The following is a 17176-nucleotide window of genomic DNA, read 5'->3' on the forward strand; positions in this document are numbered from 1 at the left end:
TATTCTATTTTGGGCTGTCCTTTAATAAGTGTTCATTTTGTAAAGTTAGTGGGTAAAAGTTGGTGTATTGTCTATTTTGTCACTAAAAGTAGATTTTCCATTTTAAAAAGTAAGTGAGTAAAAGTTGATGTGAAATGTATAACGATGATATCTTTTTAATAAGTTGGAGTTACAAAGCCAGACACTTAAAAACGGACGGAGGGAGTAGTAATATTTTATGGGACCATGTAAAAAATTAGCTCCAACAGATATCGGTAAGCATTATTTCTGAATTCATAGGGGTGAAACTACTCAACTGCGCAATTTTTTCCTTACGAATCAAGAAATTATCTTTACTGATATCCGTTAGAGATGATTTTTTATAGGGCTCCATAAAATAATATTTTAAAATTTATGAGTATTTTTTTAGATTTTTTTGGAACTCGGAGTGGGCCCCACATAATGTATTATAACGTGAAGTGTAACTATGTAGTTTATGTAGCACTTATGTATTTTGAAATACCCATTTTGGGTATGGTTTTTATTTCCTAATTTTGTGTTAGTTGATGGGTGTAGAAGGCAATGTTTTGAATACCGTACGGGCTAGAGTATCGATTTTTCTGTTACCTCGACTGTTATTTGAGCCGGAACGAAATTGGAGTTTTAGGGTATTAGATTTGGTCAAAACAGGTACGTACCGGCCAGTACATGTGTTGGTGTTATTCGTTTATCGGTAACATATTGATTCTCTTTATTTTTATTCTCATTCTATTCATTATGAAGGTGTCAAATTAAATAATAAAATGATATTCCCAAAAATGTTTTATTTTTATTTTTTACTGTTTACAGAAAATATATAAAACGTTCCAAACATAATCTTTTTCTTTTTTTTTAAAAAATAAACTAATTCTACTGTCAATTTTTTTATAAACAAAAGATTAAAAATTGAAAGCATTACTAAACAACCCCGAAGCCATCACATAAGAATACAATATCTTTACGTGGTTCAAATTAAAGTTTATGTCCATAGCTAAAGAAAAGCGGAAGAACTTTACTGTGAACATACCAGGAGAATACAGTTGAAAAGAATATTATGATATTTAACTTTTTATGAGTGGATAAGGCTGAATGCTTAATTGTTCTTTCAACATTATGTTCACCAATTAACGTTGTATAACTCTATATAGAAAGAAACTTATTCACGGCTCGGCGCCGACAGTTCATTTTGGTAATCAATGGTTAAGATCTGTTTTTCAATTTTAACCGGTAACAATTGATTTTTACCGGACAAAATTGGTTTTCAATCTGGACCGTCTAAAATACTTTTAGATGCACGTGATTAAACACTGCAAACTTTATTTACGGGTTGCTTTGTAAATAATTTTTCTCGTCTATGTATTACTTTGAGTGATATAGTAATAATGTATGCCTTTGAGTGAGAGCCACATTCACAGTTAGAGTTTAATTCTTCTTCTATATTGCAACTCCACGAAAACTTGTGCAGAATCGGGAAGGCTTCCGGGGGAGTTCTTCATAACCACCACCCTTGGATTTTGAAGGCTTAATTCTGCAATCAGTACGTATAAAGCATTTGCATATATATCTAGTAAGCGGTTGACTTTTGGAAATAAGCCAATAATTAATGTGATCCCAAAGGAGGACTTCACTTGGAAAGAAGAGAATGTAATTTAGAGGCTGGCCAACTTGGCATGTTGGATGGATTTAAGTGCATGCACATTTCATAAAAAAACTTCTATAAAAGGAGGGTTTGTATACACTATAATGCACACAATCACACTTTGATATTACGATTTGCACCATAGACCTAATGGCTGGAGCCACAGCTATGGTGAGCCAGTCTGCGGGCATCTTCCTCCTTCTGGTTGTGGTTGTGGCAGCTGGCGGCGGCAGTGGTCATTATAATCCACCACCAACGTATCATCATCATCCGCCACCTCCGCCAAAGTATCAGCATAATCATCGTCATCCTCCACCACCTCCCCCACCTCCTCCCCCACCTCCACCGCCACCACCGCCACCACCACCGCCACCAAGGCATCAACATAATCGTCATCCTCCTCCACCACCAAAGCATCAGCATCATCAGCCGCCACCACCACCACCTCCTTCGCAAGGCACCTGCCAATGCAAAACGGAACGATGTTGGGGCACTTATAGTTGCCCTGCTAGTTGTCCTTGGAATTGTGAGGCTGATTGTAACACGTGTAAAGCTGTTTGTCGTAAGTCTTTTGTTCCCCAATTAATACGCCTCATCAGAAAAACATCTACCTTTCGTTTTTGTTTTCTTTCTTTTTCTTTAGTGTTAATTGTCAATTAAATTGCTCACGTACGTATATATAGCTTGCAATAAGCCGGGAGGACTTTGCCAAGACCCGAGGTTCGTTGGTGGTGATGGAATGACCTTCTACTTCCACGGCAAAAAGGACCAAGACTTTTGCATTGTTTCTGATTCCAATCTTCATATCAATGCTCATTTCATCGGGAGGCGAAACGATAACATGAAGAGGGACTTCACTTGGGTCCAGTCCCTAGGAATTCTCTTCGACAATCACCAACTCTTTGTCGGTGCACAGAAGACTTCAAATTGGGATGATTCAATTGATAGACTCGCATTGACTTTCGACGGAGAACCCATCTTCCTTCCGGCTACTGAAGGCGCCGAGTGGCGGCCAAGCACCGCACCGGGCATCTCCTTCACCAGGTATACATTGTTGGAGTACTTTTCAAGTTCCAATGTACAATGTATTTATCGAACATTTGTTCTAATAATATGCAATTTTAAAATTGCATATTAACAAATTGAGAACGATCGACTTGCCAGTTCTCATGCTTAATTTTGCATGCAGGACTCATGACGTTAATGGTGTGGTGATTGAAGTGGAAGGGAATTTCAAAATCAAAGCGACAGTGGTCCCAATCACTGAGAAAGATTCCATGATCCATAACTACGGAATCACCAAAGAAGATTGCTTTGCTCATTTGGACTTGGGCTTCAAGTTTTACTCGTTGAGCGGCGGTGTCGACGGCGTTTTGGGCCAGACTTACCGCAGTAACTACGTGAGCAAGATTAAGATGGGGGTACTGATGCCTGTTGTTGGTGGTGCCAAGGAATTTGGTAGTTCCACTCTGTTTTCGTCCGATTGCGCCGTGGCTAAATTCACTGGTGGGCTCAATTCTTCGGAGGGTTTTGAGTATGGGAGTTTGGACTGCGCTAGTACTGGGATGGATGGCCGAGGAGTTGTTTGCAAGAGATAAATAAATCTCGCTCTGAGATTACTTTTGCATGGGAATAAAAGAATTGTACGAAAAGCTTTCATGTTTTCTTGTATTCAAATAAAGGCGGAATCTAATGTAATGGATGTCCGGCCATTGTCTCGAGTTGTATTTATACTCACTGTAATTTGCCGCTTCATTTTTCAATGTCATCCTCCAACTTTTTGTTCTTGTTTTTTTGGTACACCCCTATTCGGCTTATCAGGTGTTTTAAGCCCTTCCTTTGGCAAAACCCGCTGATGAAAATGAAATGGTTGCGTTCTTTGATTAGGTATGAGAAGTCTTATGAACCACGTGGAACTCTTAAACCTTGAAGGAACACCTTAGAATTATGAACCACGTGAAAGTACTCTTAAACAATTAAAACGTGTTTTTGCCTTAGTGGCCGTGATGGTTGTAATTTGGTTTGCTTTCAACCCACTTTTCATGGACGAAACTTGATTATTTTAAAGATTGGATTCCAATATCTTTTACTAGTACTTTTGAAACCCTTATTGATATGTAATAAGCCTCAACCTGATTTAAAATGAGCGAGATGTGAGGACTTTCTTAATGAGTTCATTGAGTTGTTTTTCGACCTTCTGAGAATAAAATGGTCATATATTTTGATATAAAAAATAATTTTGGATCCAAACCCGTTGGGTTAGAAAGTAGACTTAACAAGTTTTTCAACGCTTCAAATCACACGCAAATCAAAGTTTAGGAATCTGTGGAGCGAGGTGATGAAATTCGGGCTTTTTTGCAGCCTGGAAATTTGCGAGATTGATTTTATGGCTGCGAAATCGATTATACTTGAAATCTAGAGGCTTCTGAAGGTGTTTGATTCAGCTCAACCTCTTTGAGTCCGTTTGTTTTACAGGGTGTATACGTTCTAAACACCTTTAGATAGAATTTTGATGGAAAATTAACTCCATTTTGAAATTTAATAAATTTTTATCAATTATCTCTAACCCTTCTCCTAATCTCTATAAATAGGACCTCTCTCCATAATCAGATCTATCACATCTCCCACTCTACACTCACTGACTCACCACATATACAGTCCTATCTTCGAATCAAACAACTCCATCATCTCTCTCTCTCTTGAGAGATTTATAACTCCTAGAGATAAACATTAGAGCTTTGAGAGCGAAAAACACCCAGAGAGTACCCATATCCTTCAAACTGAAAGAATTCTACATCGTTCTTAGGATTTTCATATTTTTAAGGATAAAGGCTACGTGAATTGATTTTGCTTGCTCAATCAAACTACTGAGGTATCACAGTAGGACTAAACATATTTTATTTTATAGATTTTGCAAACCGCTTTGTTCTTTTTCCGTTCTCCGTTCTCTGTTTTTGATTTGAAGATGAACACCTGGGCTGTTTTATGTTGGTTTATGTGGTTCTTTGGGTGTTCAATTGGCGTCTTGCCTTTTTTTAAGTCTCGGGTGGCTTAGTGCGGGTGTATTCTTGATCTTTTTAATTGTTATAATCCTTTATAAAGATTAATAAATTCTTTTTGCTTAAAAAAAAAAAAAAACAGAACAAACGACTTTCGAAGCCAAGACCGTCAAGACTTTAATCTTAATGTTTTCATCGGCCTCATGCAAACATTTCTTTGATATGGTCATTGCACAGGCTGCACTTGTGACTTGCCTGCCACCAGCTTCTTACTCTGAATGGCATAGCATGCTTCTTAGTCATGACCTCATGCACTCAAATGACTTTGCCTTTGTCACACTTTCGGAAAGCCACGACTCATCGGGTTAGGTAAATTTTGTGCTACGCTATACCTCTCCCTACGATGGTGTTTGGTCACGAAATGACTCAAGAATTGGGTGCGGGCGTGCCAAGACGTGTTACGTCTAACATAAAAGATTTGATGCCCCTTTTCTAACTTTGTAACCGTGAAGGCGAGTGTGTTGCGAACCTAAGGGCTCGATAGCAATGGAGGTTCGTGGTTTTGCCACGACGAAGTGGACTTAGCAATTTCCTAACTGTGTAGGAAAAAAGTAACAATGTAAAACAAATAACTTTATTAACCGTGTAATAAAGTTTTGCTTACAACAGGAAAGTAAAAAACCTGAATTACTTGAAGTAATTGAGTTGGTACAGAAAAAGTAAAATAGGTGCTTCGCTGAGAAGACTTTGGTTTAAGCGCTGGGTTTTGAGGTGTTGAACCATTTTTCTGTCTTGAATTCTACTACTTATAGGCGAGATTTCACTGTGCAAAAACCATGGAAATCAATTGCCTCTTCAGTAATTGGCCAAGTGTCCCACGTTGGCCATGCATGGCGGTTTGCATCAGTTTGAGATCATGGGCTAATGTATTCCCTTGAGTTGCCATGTGTCCCAAAAGTCCCATGAAATCAAGCCATTCTCCAGCATATTTCGGTCATGGGCAGTTAATAGTAATTATCAAAATAATGGGCTTCCTCTTTTCCCTTTTCTCGTGGGAATTAAAAGAAAAATGGGTCATTTTGACTAAGTCAAATAGCCTTTGCCTAATAACTACTAACCGCCCATTATCTCCGTTCTACAGAATATCCTGGAACCACCAAACAATTAACACAGATCATGGGCGCTTTTCAATAATTAAGCCCAGAATATCTTTAGCACGTAACCGGATTAAGTTAAAATTAATCGGGTCCAATTAATATTGTCTTGGCACATTAATTTTAATTCAATACATCGCTATTTTTCGGCCCAATTTAATCAAATAATAATTAAATGGCCTTCCAGTGCTGGCCCAAAATTTGGTGCCAAAAGCGGGTGTAAATAAAAATAAAAATAATGAACTCATTCCAACAAGAACGGTCACGGGTTGGAGAGTGTGCATAGACTACCGCAAGCTCAATGATGCCACACGAAAAGATCACTTTCCACTTCCTTTCATTGATCAAATATTGGAATGGCTCGCTGGTCATGCTTATTATTGTTTTCTAGATACATACTCATAGATACTCGGGGTACAATCAAATCCCAATTTCACCAGAGGATAAAGAAAAAACCACTTTCACTTGCCCATATGGAACATTTGCCTATTGGAGGATGCCCTTTGGTTTGTGCAATGCACCGGCCACATTTCAACGATGCATGATGGCCATTTTTTCGGATATGGAAGGAATCGTACTTGGGCACAAAGTTTCTGCCAAAGGCATTGAGGTAGATCAAGCCAAAGTAGAGGTCATCGAAAAATTACCTCCACGTAGCACGGTCAAGGGCGTGAGAAGTTTCTTGGGACATGCGGGGTTTTATCATTGCTTTATTCAAGATTTTTCTGTAATTACTAAACACCTTTTTTCTCTTTTGGTTAAAGATACTCCATTTAACTTTTCCAGTGAATGTTTGCAAGCATTTGAACTTTTGAAGAAGAAGCTAAGTTCAGCCCCAATAATATGCGCACCAGATTGGGCACTTCCATTTGAATTGATGTGTGATGCAAGTGATTACGCTATAGGAGCTGTGCTAGGGTACAAAGGAAGAACAAGGTTCTCCATGTTATATACTATGGGAGTCGTACCTTGACGGATGCCCAACTGAATTATGCTACTATGGAAAAAGAACTGTTAGCAGTTGTGTTTGCTTTTGATAAATTTCGATCATATTTAATTGGGTCAAAAGTAATTGTTTACACTGATCATTCTGCTCTTAAATACTTGTTAGCTAAAAAGGAAGCTAAACCAAGGTTACTTAGGTGGATTTTACTCCTACAAGAATTTGATTTGGAGATCAAGAACAAAAAGAGAACTGAGAATCAAGTAACCGATCATCTCTTTAGACTAGAGCACACAACTGCGGAGGCAGCCCCACTTTCTCCAATAAATGAGGTATTTCCAGATGAACAACTTTTTGCTTTGTCTCTAACACAAGTTCCTTGGTATGCAGATTATGTAAACTACTTGGTAAGCAATGTGATCAATCCGGATTTTACATATCAACTGTAACGACCCTAATTTTTTATTTTTATTTCTAATGAAAAAAAATATTGTTAATTAATTAAACTAATAAGTTTACTCGATTATTTATTCTATAATTAGTTTCATTATTATTTATTTAAATTTCATACAAATCAGTAACTACTTTTTATTCAACATATATACATACACATACATATAAATAATTCTTTTCCCTACCCAAACCTAACACTACTTACCATCCCAAAATTTTAGGAACCATGTTCCCTCACTTTCTCATCTCTCCCGGTTCTCTCTCTCTCTCTCTCTCTCTCTCTCTCTCTCTCTCTCTCTCTCTCTCTCTCTCTCTCTCTCTCTCTCCTTGTTTTCAGCCAAACCACAACTCCATCCCCTTAATTATCTCCACCTTTCCCCTTTTTCTTATAAAGTGAACGCCCACTTCTTTTCCATTTAATTCGGCAGAGAGAGAGTGGGTGCTGTGCAGTAAAGGAGGAGGAGGAGAAGAGAAGAAGGAGGGAAGTAAAAAAATAAAGAAGAGCAAAGGAAGAAGGCACCACCAAAAATTTTAATTTCGTTCATTCCACGTACCTGTTTTTATGGCCATTTTCGTCCCGGTTAAAATCGTTTTTAGGCTGTGTTTTCTTCATGAAACTTGTAGAGGGTGTCAAGACCTTCGATTTCGACCCAAGAATCACCCAAAACAGTCAAAAATTGAGTGAGTTATCGCTATTCAAAATTTGGTAACATTCTCGGATCCTGATTTCCAGGCAGATTCAGCAACCCTTCTAAACTTTCATTTTTCTCCTACTTAGAGTGGTTTTCGGGCTTAGACTTCTTCACAAAAGTTGTAGAGCGTTTCAAGATATTCGTGTTAGACACAAGAGTCGTCCAAAACGGCAGAGGTTTGGTCAAGTTATTCCAGTCCAAAGTTGCTGCTAGAATACCAATCCTTCGCCGCCAAACGAAAACCCACTGGACTCCACCGAATCACTTTGTCCGGATTAAAGGTAGTATAATCGCTTTCCTACTCTCTCCTAAGTATATTATGTGTTTAACATTTCAGTAGAGATCGATTCCAATGTCGCACAACCGAATTCGGTGCTCCCCAGTTTTGTTCGGCCATAAACAGTGAATGTAAAAGTATGTGATGGATTTTGATTTGTTTTTTTTTTATTTTAAACCACATTTTGGGCCATCATGATTACACTAGTATTCTGTTCCGGCTCAACTCAATATATTAAACTACAATCGGCCCCCGAGTTTCTTAAATTTATAGTTTCGGCCCATAACATCTTTTGTCCTTTTCTTATTGCTATGTGTATTACCCAGAACTCATAAATAGGTTCTTATCGTATTGCTTTTGTTTTAGTACCATTACCAATGTAAGTATGATGTTCATAATAAATATATAAGCTCTAACTTTTAATGAAAGAAACAATGTATATGACTACATTAAATAGTATTAGACTACCCTAAAGAAATTTAATATAACAAAGTACATAGAAAAATAAAATGACTATATTACCCTTACATTTGAGTAATGACTAAACCAACCTTTTAAGTTTTAAGAAAATTTCTTGATTGATAAACAAATTTAAGGGCATCGGCCCACTCATAAAATATTATATGTTTACTTACTCGCACAATATTATTTGATATGTACTTTTTATCTCATTGAAATGTATCCTGTTATTATGAATTGAGTTGTTATTGACTGTATTATGTTGTACGTGCTAGAATGGACTTAGGTTCACTGGGTGGTTACGAGTAGTGACTCACGTAGACGGTATTAAGTAAATGAAAAATGGTAAAGTGTTAAGGTGTGAGATTGTGGATTGTGAATTGAGCCATGGCTATGGCAAGGGTAACCAATGGGGCCCTGTGTTGAAATGGGTAACCAATGGGGCCCTGTATTGAGAGATGTTGTGACGCTAATGTATAATGCGTCATGGGAAAATTCACTTCTTTTGTTCAAGAAGGAATAGGTCCCATGAGACGGTTATAGTTAGTGGTAGGTGATGTCCGACCCTAATGTACGATGCGTCATGGGATGACTCGATCCTCCTGTTATGGTCTTAAGTGAGAACATGCTAGATATATAATTTAGGTGAACTCACCTAGGATCCTGGTACAGGATAAGCAAGAGGAAGGGTGGACCCATGAGACGGTTGTAGTTAGTGGATGTGGGAGGAAAAGGATCTTGAGGAGAGAATCCTTAGATATCATGTAAGTTGATGGATAGTAAAGAAAAAGGATGATGTGCTATTATTCTGTACCTTTTGTATGTTGTCAATTTTTATATCGTTGAACTGCTAACTGTAGAATAAAGGGTTAGTAGGATTGGGATTATCTACTGAGTTTCAAAACTCATTATGGTGCCGTTGGGCTGGCGTTTTATGCCAGGTAATCAAGAGACCAAAGAGCAGAATCATCCTCAAGATGATCAGTATCAGGGTAGGGACCTCCCAACTGAGGAAGGGGAGTTTGTCGAGCCTTGGATACCCTACCCTTAGAAGCTCTGTTAATTTAAAGTATTGTTATTTGAATTTCCAAAAGTGTTATCACATTTGTCAAACTCTATTTTTATTTCATTGGGTTGTAAGACAGTTAAGTTGTTTTGAATTCGGTATTTGAGATTTTCGCTGCTAAACTTTGTTTAATAAAATTTTATTTCTTAAATCAGTTTTATGGATTATTAAATCAATTAGAAATGATTTAATTAACGTGTTCGAAAATCGGGGCGTTACATCAACAAAAAAGAAATTCTTTTCTGAGGTCAAGCACTACTATTGGGAGGAACCTTTTCTCTACAAGCATTGTAGCGATCAAATGATAAGGAGATGTGTACCCGAGGAGGAGATAGAGTTGATCCTAAGACATTGCCATTCATTAGAGATTGGCGGGCACCATGGAGTGAACAGAGCGGCAGCTAAAGTGCTACAATCAGGTTTTTATTGGCCCAATATTTTTAAAGACGCTCATGTTTTTGTTTCTTCTTGTGATAAATGTCAAAGGAGTAGTAATATTTCTTGGAAAAATGAAATGCCATTGAATAATATACATCTTGTTGAGCTATTTGACATTTGGGGAATAGATTTTATGGGGCCATTCCCTCATTCTTTCTCTCTAATCAATACATTTTAGTAGCTATAGATTATGCATCCAAAAGGGCAGAGGCCGTGGCCCTCCCTACAAATGATGCTAAAGTTGTGGTGAATTTTTTGAGAAAGCAAATATTCACTAGGTTTGGAACTCCAAGGGCAATAATTAGAGATGAGGGAAAACATTTTTGCAACCGACAATTTGAGGCACTCTTGAGCAAATATGGTGTTACACACAGGGTTGCACTTGCATATCATCCACAAACTAGTGGACAAGTAGAAATTTTCAATCGAGAGCTGAAAAGAATATTGGAGAAAACCGTAAGCACTTCAAGGAAAGATTGGTTCCAAAAATTAGATGATGCACTATAGGCATACTGGACAGCCTTCAAAACGCCAATTGGTATGTCCCCCTATCATCTAGTTTTCGGGAAAGCATGTCACTTACCGGTGGAGTTGGAACACAAAGACTATTGGGCTATCAAGATTCTTAATTTTGACATGAAAGCAACAGGTGAGAAGTGGATATTACAACTCAACGAGATGGATGAGTTTCGGCATGCAGCCTATGAGAATGCTCGTATATACAAGGAGAGAACCAAGAAATGGCATGATAAACACATTCTCAACAGGAACTTTGAGGTTGGCCAAAAAGTTCTACTTGATAATTCCAGACTCCGCCTCTTTCCCGGAAAATTAAGACCTCGATGGTCCGGACCATTCTCAGTCACAAGAGTTTTCCCATATGGTGCCATTGAGGTTTCTAATGTATCAAATAGCACGTTCAAAGTTAACGGTCAACGTCTAAAGCCCTACTTTGAAGGAGATTTCAACAAGCACAAAATCTCCATTGATTTTCAAGATCAATGATTTAAAGAACGCATCAAAGCTTAAAGACCATTGCACTCATGCAACCTTTTCAGGGAAGTTTACTTTTCATCTTTTTAATTCTTAACATTGGGGACAATGTGTTCTTTAAGTTTGGGGGTAGGGGTTATTTAATTTGGTTTATTTCAGAGTATTTATTTATTTTTGCAAAAAAAAAAAAAAAAAACTCCAACAATTTTGGATGGTTGATTTGGACTTTTGACGTGGTTGTTGGTTCTTAATTAGTGTTAGTTTGATTGTTGCGCAAGTTGGAGTCTTTATATGATTTCATTGATAGAATTAAACTCGTGAACATATGTATTGATGAGAGGCACTTAACTGGTTTGTATCACCTATGCTTGGATAGTAACTAATCACTTTGGTACATGTCTTCGTACAAGCACCATCACACTTAGAGATGAAATTAATCTTGAGGATCAGACATATATTTTTGATGTCTCTGTATGAGTCAGATGTCTTAATAGAGTGCCAAATGCCCATATCAGTCAAAAAAAAAAAATCAAACACACAAAAAAAAAAAGAAAAAGAAAAAAGAAAAGAATAAATGCATGCATTTTTTTCGGGCTTTTCACTTAGTAACCGGGCCTCTTGCCTCAGTAAGCAGTGAGTGTTCGTGTCAAATGGTGGAGAGTTCTGAGATTGTCATGTGTGGTTAGCTTGCGTTCGTAGCCTTTTTGACTCGAGTAATTAAGTCCGTTGGGGTGTTCTCTACATCTAGTGCCCTAAAGCCATCTGGTTTGGGTGTCACTGGCCTAAAGCTCGCTATAAGGGTCAATTAGAAAGCTTAAGGGACCACGACATTGCACGACCACAAAAAGAAAAAGAAAAAAAAAAGTGTATTTGAATAGGGTATGGGGCTATAACTTTATTTGAGCATTTTGATGAATATTGAGGCACTGAAGGTGTGTGTATTGTTTTCAAGGTTATTGAACATCTTTATGTGGTTTTTAAGTCTACACGCATGCCTTGTGATTTCTTTCTATCTTAATATATGTGAGAGGAATTGATTTCCATGTAATGTCATGGTAATTTAACCATATAACGGTTTGAGGATGTCATGTTATATATATATTTTTATGGTAATTTAGCCATGTTCCGTTGGCCAACTCGAAAAATGAAGAACAAATGCAAAGATATGGTCAACTTATCATGTTATATTCTTAAAAATATCGATTACTCAAATACGTTCCCTGATAAATAAAAAAGTAATCAATCATATTGCAATTTACCAAATCCCATTGAATTAGGAAAATAATACAATCGAATCCCACTAAATTGGGAAAATAATATAACATAATATATGTATATCATAGTGAAAAGGGTAAAAAAGGTAATTCACACACTAAAAGGATGAAATCATAAATATGAAAAAAGGGCGGGATGAATTCTTACATGACATGGATAAAGAGGATGGATATATAAAGAGGATGGATATTTAAATATTCCTTGATTTTGTGCTAATTTAGAGTAGAATGTTCATTTGTTTAACTTTGTTAATGAATGAAGTATCTTGCTTCTACCTTGAGTAATTCTCTCACTAGTTACTTTGAAATGCCATTGAGAACATTTGGGGGTTCTAATCAAGTGTCATTTTACTAGGAATTTTGTGGGTATATTCACGGCAAACCCTCACGAGACTACAACTCGTCCACTAGGGCAACCTAGGGGTTTAAAGGCTTGTTGCATACGCTAAATGCAATCAAACTCCTCCGAAAAAGGATAATTTTTTTTTCTAGTTATTTGTTCTATTTATTTCTTTTTGCTCGAGGACTAGCAAATCTTATGTTTGGGGGTATTTGATGTGCTTAATTTCTATGCAAGTTTCGGCATTCTTTTACTCTTAATTTTATGTTAGTTTGTGTTTAATTGTCTTATTTATTAGAGTTTTTATTTACTTTATTTATTTATTGTTTAGGAGTAAAACATTAAAGGCTTGATGGGAATTGAGGAGGAAACCTTCCTTTTCGAATGAACAAAGATTCCCTTCATCAAAAGAATAGGAAACATTTGATCGTTTCTCGGATTTTCTGAAGTTCCTTTCTGTAATGGGAGCATATCTTTGGCTAGAGAAATCCAATAAGGGCGATCTTGGTGTCTACCGAAAGCTAAGAGAGAATCCTATAACTTTCGTGTTGAAGACTTTCCAAAAATCAAAGAATAATATGGCGAAAATTAGGGATCAAGTCAGAAGACGAAAACTGCCTAATTAAGAATCCTGTTTTGGGAAACATAGAGAGGTGTTTATAAGGAAGATAGAAGAGAAGTTGGGGCACGGCTAGAGCCTGGAGAAAAGAGTTTTTTTTAACCATTGGAGAAGAATTAGAGGTTTGGGAAAAGGAAGAAGAAGACAAAGGCCGAATTGGAGTTTGTCGACAGATTTTCGATCTACATACAGTTTCCTTCTGAACTCTTCACCTTCTTTTTGTACAATTTTCATTATGAATAGCAGAAATATTATGGGTTGTTTTGATTCTATTATGAACTAATATCTATTGCTAAGGCTACGATGTAGCCTCTCCATGACAATTTCGAATCTTATTTTTATGTGATCATAATTTTATCAGTCCTTCTGAGTTTACATCATTGTGTTTAGTGCTCTGAATTATCTGGCCAATATTTGAGTGATGTGTTGTGCATGCTAATCCGAGAGATGATACATGTAGTTTAGCTTCGTATGATGTATGCTATGAATTGAATGAAAGACAGGAATGTGCCAACATGATTTGTGCAGCTTATATGAGAAATATTGTTAATCTTAATGGGCTCAAATGCTCTTAAATTCGCATAGACATATCACGGATTATTGTATGTTGGGTAATTCTAATTCTACTCGAGAGAGGGTGTTAGAAAAGTTTGAATTTCTCGCTGTCAAATAGGACTATAATTGACTGATCGCATGGTTAGGATTTGGGATTGGATTGGTTAGGTGAGTCCGATGCCTTAGTATTTTTCTTCCTGAGTGAAAGCTTATTCTTTTTAAGTGTTCGGCCAAATCTTCAGTTGTTGAATTACTTTTAGTTGTTTTTATTTTCAAATCCAAAATCCATCACTTTTATTGATTCCAAATAATTCAGAACTAGACCAATTTCAATAGTTAATAGGTAAGTAGTCCTCGTGGGTTCGACATCTTTCTTTATCACTATATTACTTGTTATGATTTCGTGCATTTGCGAATTTTCACAACAAGTACCTCAAATTTGGCCCAAGTGATGTTCTCAACATTTGGCTCATTTGCTTGAGCTGTGGTCCTCGTCGCCCTCCTTGCGTCTTTTCGTGATTTTAGCACCGACTCCCACCACTCATTCGCTTCCCCGGTTAGTTCAAAATATTGACTCGCAAGTCATCCTCCGTGATCTTAAGAGCCCTAAAAAGTTTTTGGATTTGAGGCAACCAATGGTCGGCCACGAGAGGGTCACTGTTCGACCCGTCGAATGCTGGTGGATTTCTACGGGTGAACTCCCTCATTGCCGACAAGACATGACTGTCAGCACTCTCCCTAGAAGCTAGGTTTAAAAGGTTTGCAGCCGTAAGTGTAGGGAGGTATTCCCGAACAGGTACAAATAGGACCCGAACATGTGGTACGTAGGACCATGGTTTGATTAAGATAGGATAAGTTGCCGTGCAATATGGTGGTCGGCAATGAGGACCGGCGACATGAGAAGTCATTGGTCCAGGAAGTCTATACGGGGTCAAGGTCTAGCAAACATGAGAAGTTGTTGGACCAAGAGATTGATATAGGTACAGTGACATGTGAAGTCACTGGTCCAAGTAGTCTGTTCGGCAACAAGAGGGTTGAACATGAGGAGAACTCTGGGGAAAGCAACCTCAGATGCAAGGAACGTTCTTGAAGGTTCCAGAATAGTGTAATTCCGTAAGGGAATAAGATATCGAGAAAATAGGATCACGGAAAAATACCCAATGGGAATGGGATGTTCTGCTCCTTATGGAAAAGAGTCCTAAAAAGGATTAAGGTAAAGAATTGATAAGGGAACGAGAATCTAAGATATTCTGGGTTTCCTATATGAGGTAGGAAACCTAGGGCAACATGGATACTTGGGCAACAAGCATCTATGAATCTATAAATATGAGCTAAACCTAGATGGTAAAAGGTACGCAATACATTGTATTCATATCGTTTTCGTACTGATAATTAGGGTTTCCAACTAGTATGTGATACTAACTTAGGCATCGGAGGGATTTTGCCACGAGAGGCAAAGGTGCGCTCACCTCTTGTTTGTTTTGTAGATTAGAGTTCAGACGGTGTGCTAGGGTTTCGGCGAGGAGTCACGTGTAGCCGTTCCACTCTTGTGCTATTCAAAGCCTCTTTGGTTTTTCTCCACTTACAATTGGCGTCGTCTGTAGGGAACGAAAGAGTTCTCTTTGAAAAACGACTATGGTGGAAAAAAATCCAACAACGCTGCTTGACCCAAAGAATCTGCTAGGTGGGGGAGGTGATAAATCCCCACTAGGGGCTCCGAGAAAGCCCGAAGGAGGACATGAGAGGACTGTGACAAGCAAGGGTAACCCCCTGACCGTCCTGGATAGCTCCAAGAATAGGGAGGGCAGGACGGCCACGGAGTCCACATGGAGGAGTAAATCCCGCCGTGAAAGGGAATTAGTTGCACACTCAAGAAGCGTGCACAACAGTGAAGATATACTCGACAAAAAGAGGCAAGAAATTGAGGAGTTTGCTCGTTTGATCAAGAAATGAGTGCACGAGATTCGAGAGTTTGAATGGATTCCAGAACATCCTGAGGACTCTGGACTTTCACGAAGAAATTCCAGGGGCGATAGACATGCTATGGTAGAGTACAAGAAGGCTCCTTCACGAAGAAAAAAGAGCAAAAGTCCTACTCCTAGGCGAAATAGGGCTTCTCCACGAAAAAGGATGAGCAGAAGTAAAATTTGAACACCAGAGTGGCAGAGGACTTCTTCACGAAAAAGAAGAAGCAGAAGCCGAATTTCCTCTCCCGAGGAAGAAGGGACCAGAAAACATCACATGGATAGGTATGAGAGACCTAATTCCGATTAGGAAAGGACTGCTCCCAAACAGACAAAGGAACGAGAGGAGGGGACCATGTCTGCACGAGAAGCAGCACGAAAGGCCCTCAGCAATATAGCATCCTCCCCCTTTGCAATGAGGTTGCAAGAGGCAAGGTTGCCGAGTAGGGGAAGCACGGTACGTTCATCCTCTATGAAACAAATACAGATCCCGTGGCACACATACAACATTACCAGCAGGCGATGTTCATGCACAACGAGGATGATGCAATCATGTGCAAGATGTTCCCATCGAGTTTGGGAAAGGTGGCCCTGTCCTGGTTCCATAAGCTAGGCCTGCACTCCATATGAGGATAGAGGCAACTGGCTGAAGAATTCACTACTCGGTTCCTGATAAGCAGAAAAGCACCTAAAACTTTTGAGAGCCTCTCTGTTATGAATCAGAGGGAGAATGAGCTGATCAGAGATTATGCAAAGAAGTACTGAGAGACTTTCAACGAGATTGAAAGTTGTAGTGAGGAGTATGCAATAGCTATGTTCAAGACTGGGTTACCTGTTCGGGGGGAGTTGCGTAAATCATTGAACATGAGTCCAGTAGGAACACTGGCAAAATTAATGGAAATGATTGAGCAGCATGCCAGGAACGAAGATGACATCCTCAGAGAAGATGGCAAGGTGGTTACAGAGCAGGCCAAGGCGCCTGTGAAGAAAGTAGATAAGCCAGAACCCAAAACTTACAGGGAAAGAAAGGACTATGGGCAGGCTAAGAAAGAGCCATACAAGGAGAAGCATGCCCCGGACCCCAAGTCACTCTTTTCAGTTACCACAGTTTGGAAAGAACCAATCTATCGAATTTTTTATTGAATAAAGAACCGCTTGTATTTCAAGTGGCCCCCAAGGCTGGAGGGAGATAAAGATGCAAAAAGAGCTACGAGTGAGCATTGCAGTTATCACAAAGATTGGGGTCACATGACAGAAGATTGTGAGATATTCAAGCAGCACCTCGATGACTTT

General features: G+C 38.5%; 1 protein-coding gene across 2 annotated transcripts in view; it reads left to right on the forward strand.

Annotated features, from left to right (window-relative positions):
• The first annotated feature begins 1764 nt into the window (after positions 1-1764).
• Positions 1765-17176, forward strand: part of LOC131313548 (uncharacterized) — a 43273-nt gene continuing 27861 nt past the window's right edge. Inside the window, exons 1-3 of one of the 2 annotated variants that reach the window (XM_058341915.1) lie at positions 1765-2219; positions 2341-2701; positions 2847-3444. In XM_058341915.1, coding sequence (XP_058197898.1) covers positions 1808-2219; positions 2341-2701; positions 2847-3255 — 1182 coding nt within the window. In that variant the 5' untranslated portion in view covers positions 1765-1807 and the 3' untranslated portion in view covers positions 3256-3444. Of the gene's footprint in view, positions 2220-2340; positions 2702-2846; positions 3445-17176 lie in introns of those variants that run through there. The other variant, XM_058341914.1, reaches the window with a different exon arrangement.

Source organism: Rhododendron vialii, chromosome 13a (genome assembly GCF_030253575.1).
Source record: "Rhododendron vialii isolate Sample 1 chromosome 13a, ASM3025357v1".
NCBI lineage: Eukaryota > Viridiplantae > Streptophyta > Magnoliopsida > Ericales > Ericaceae > Rhododendron > Rhododendron vialii.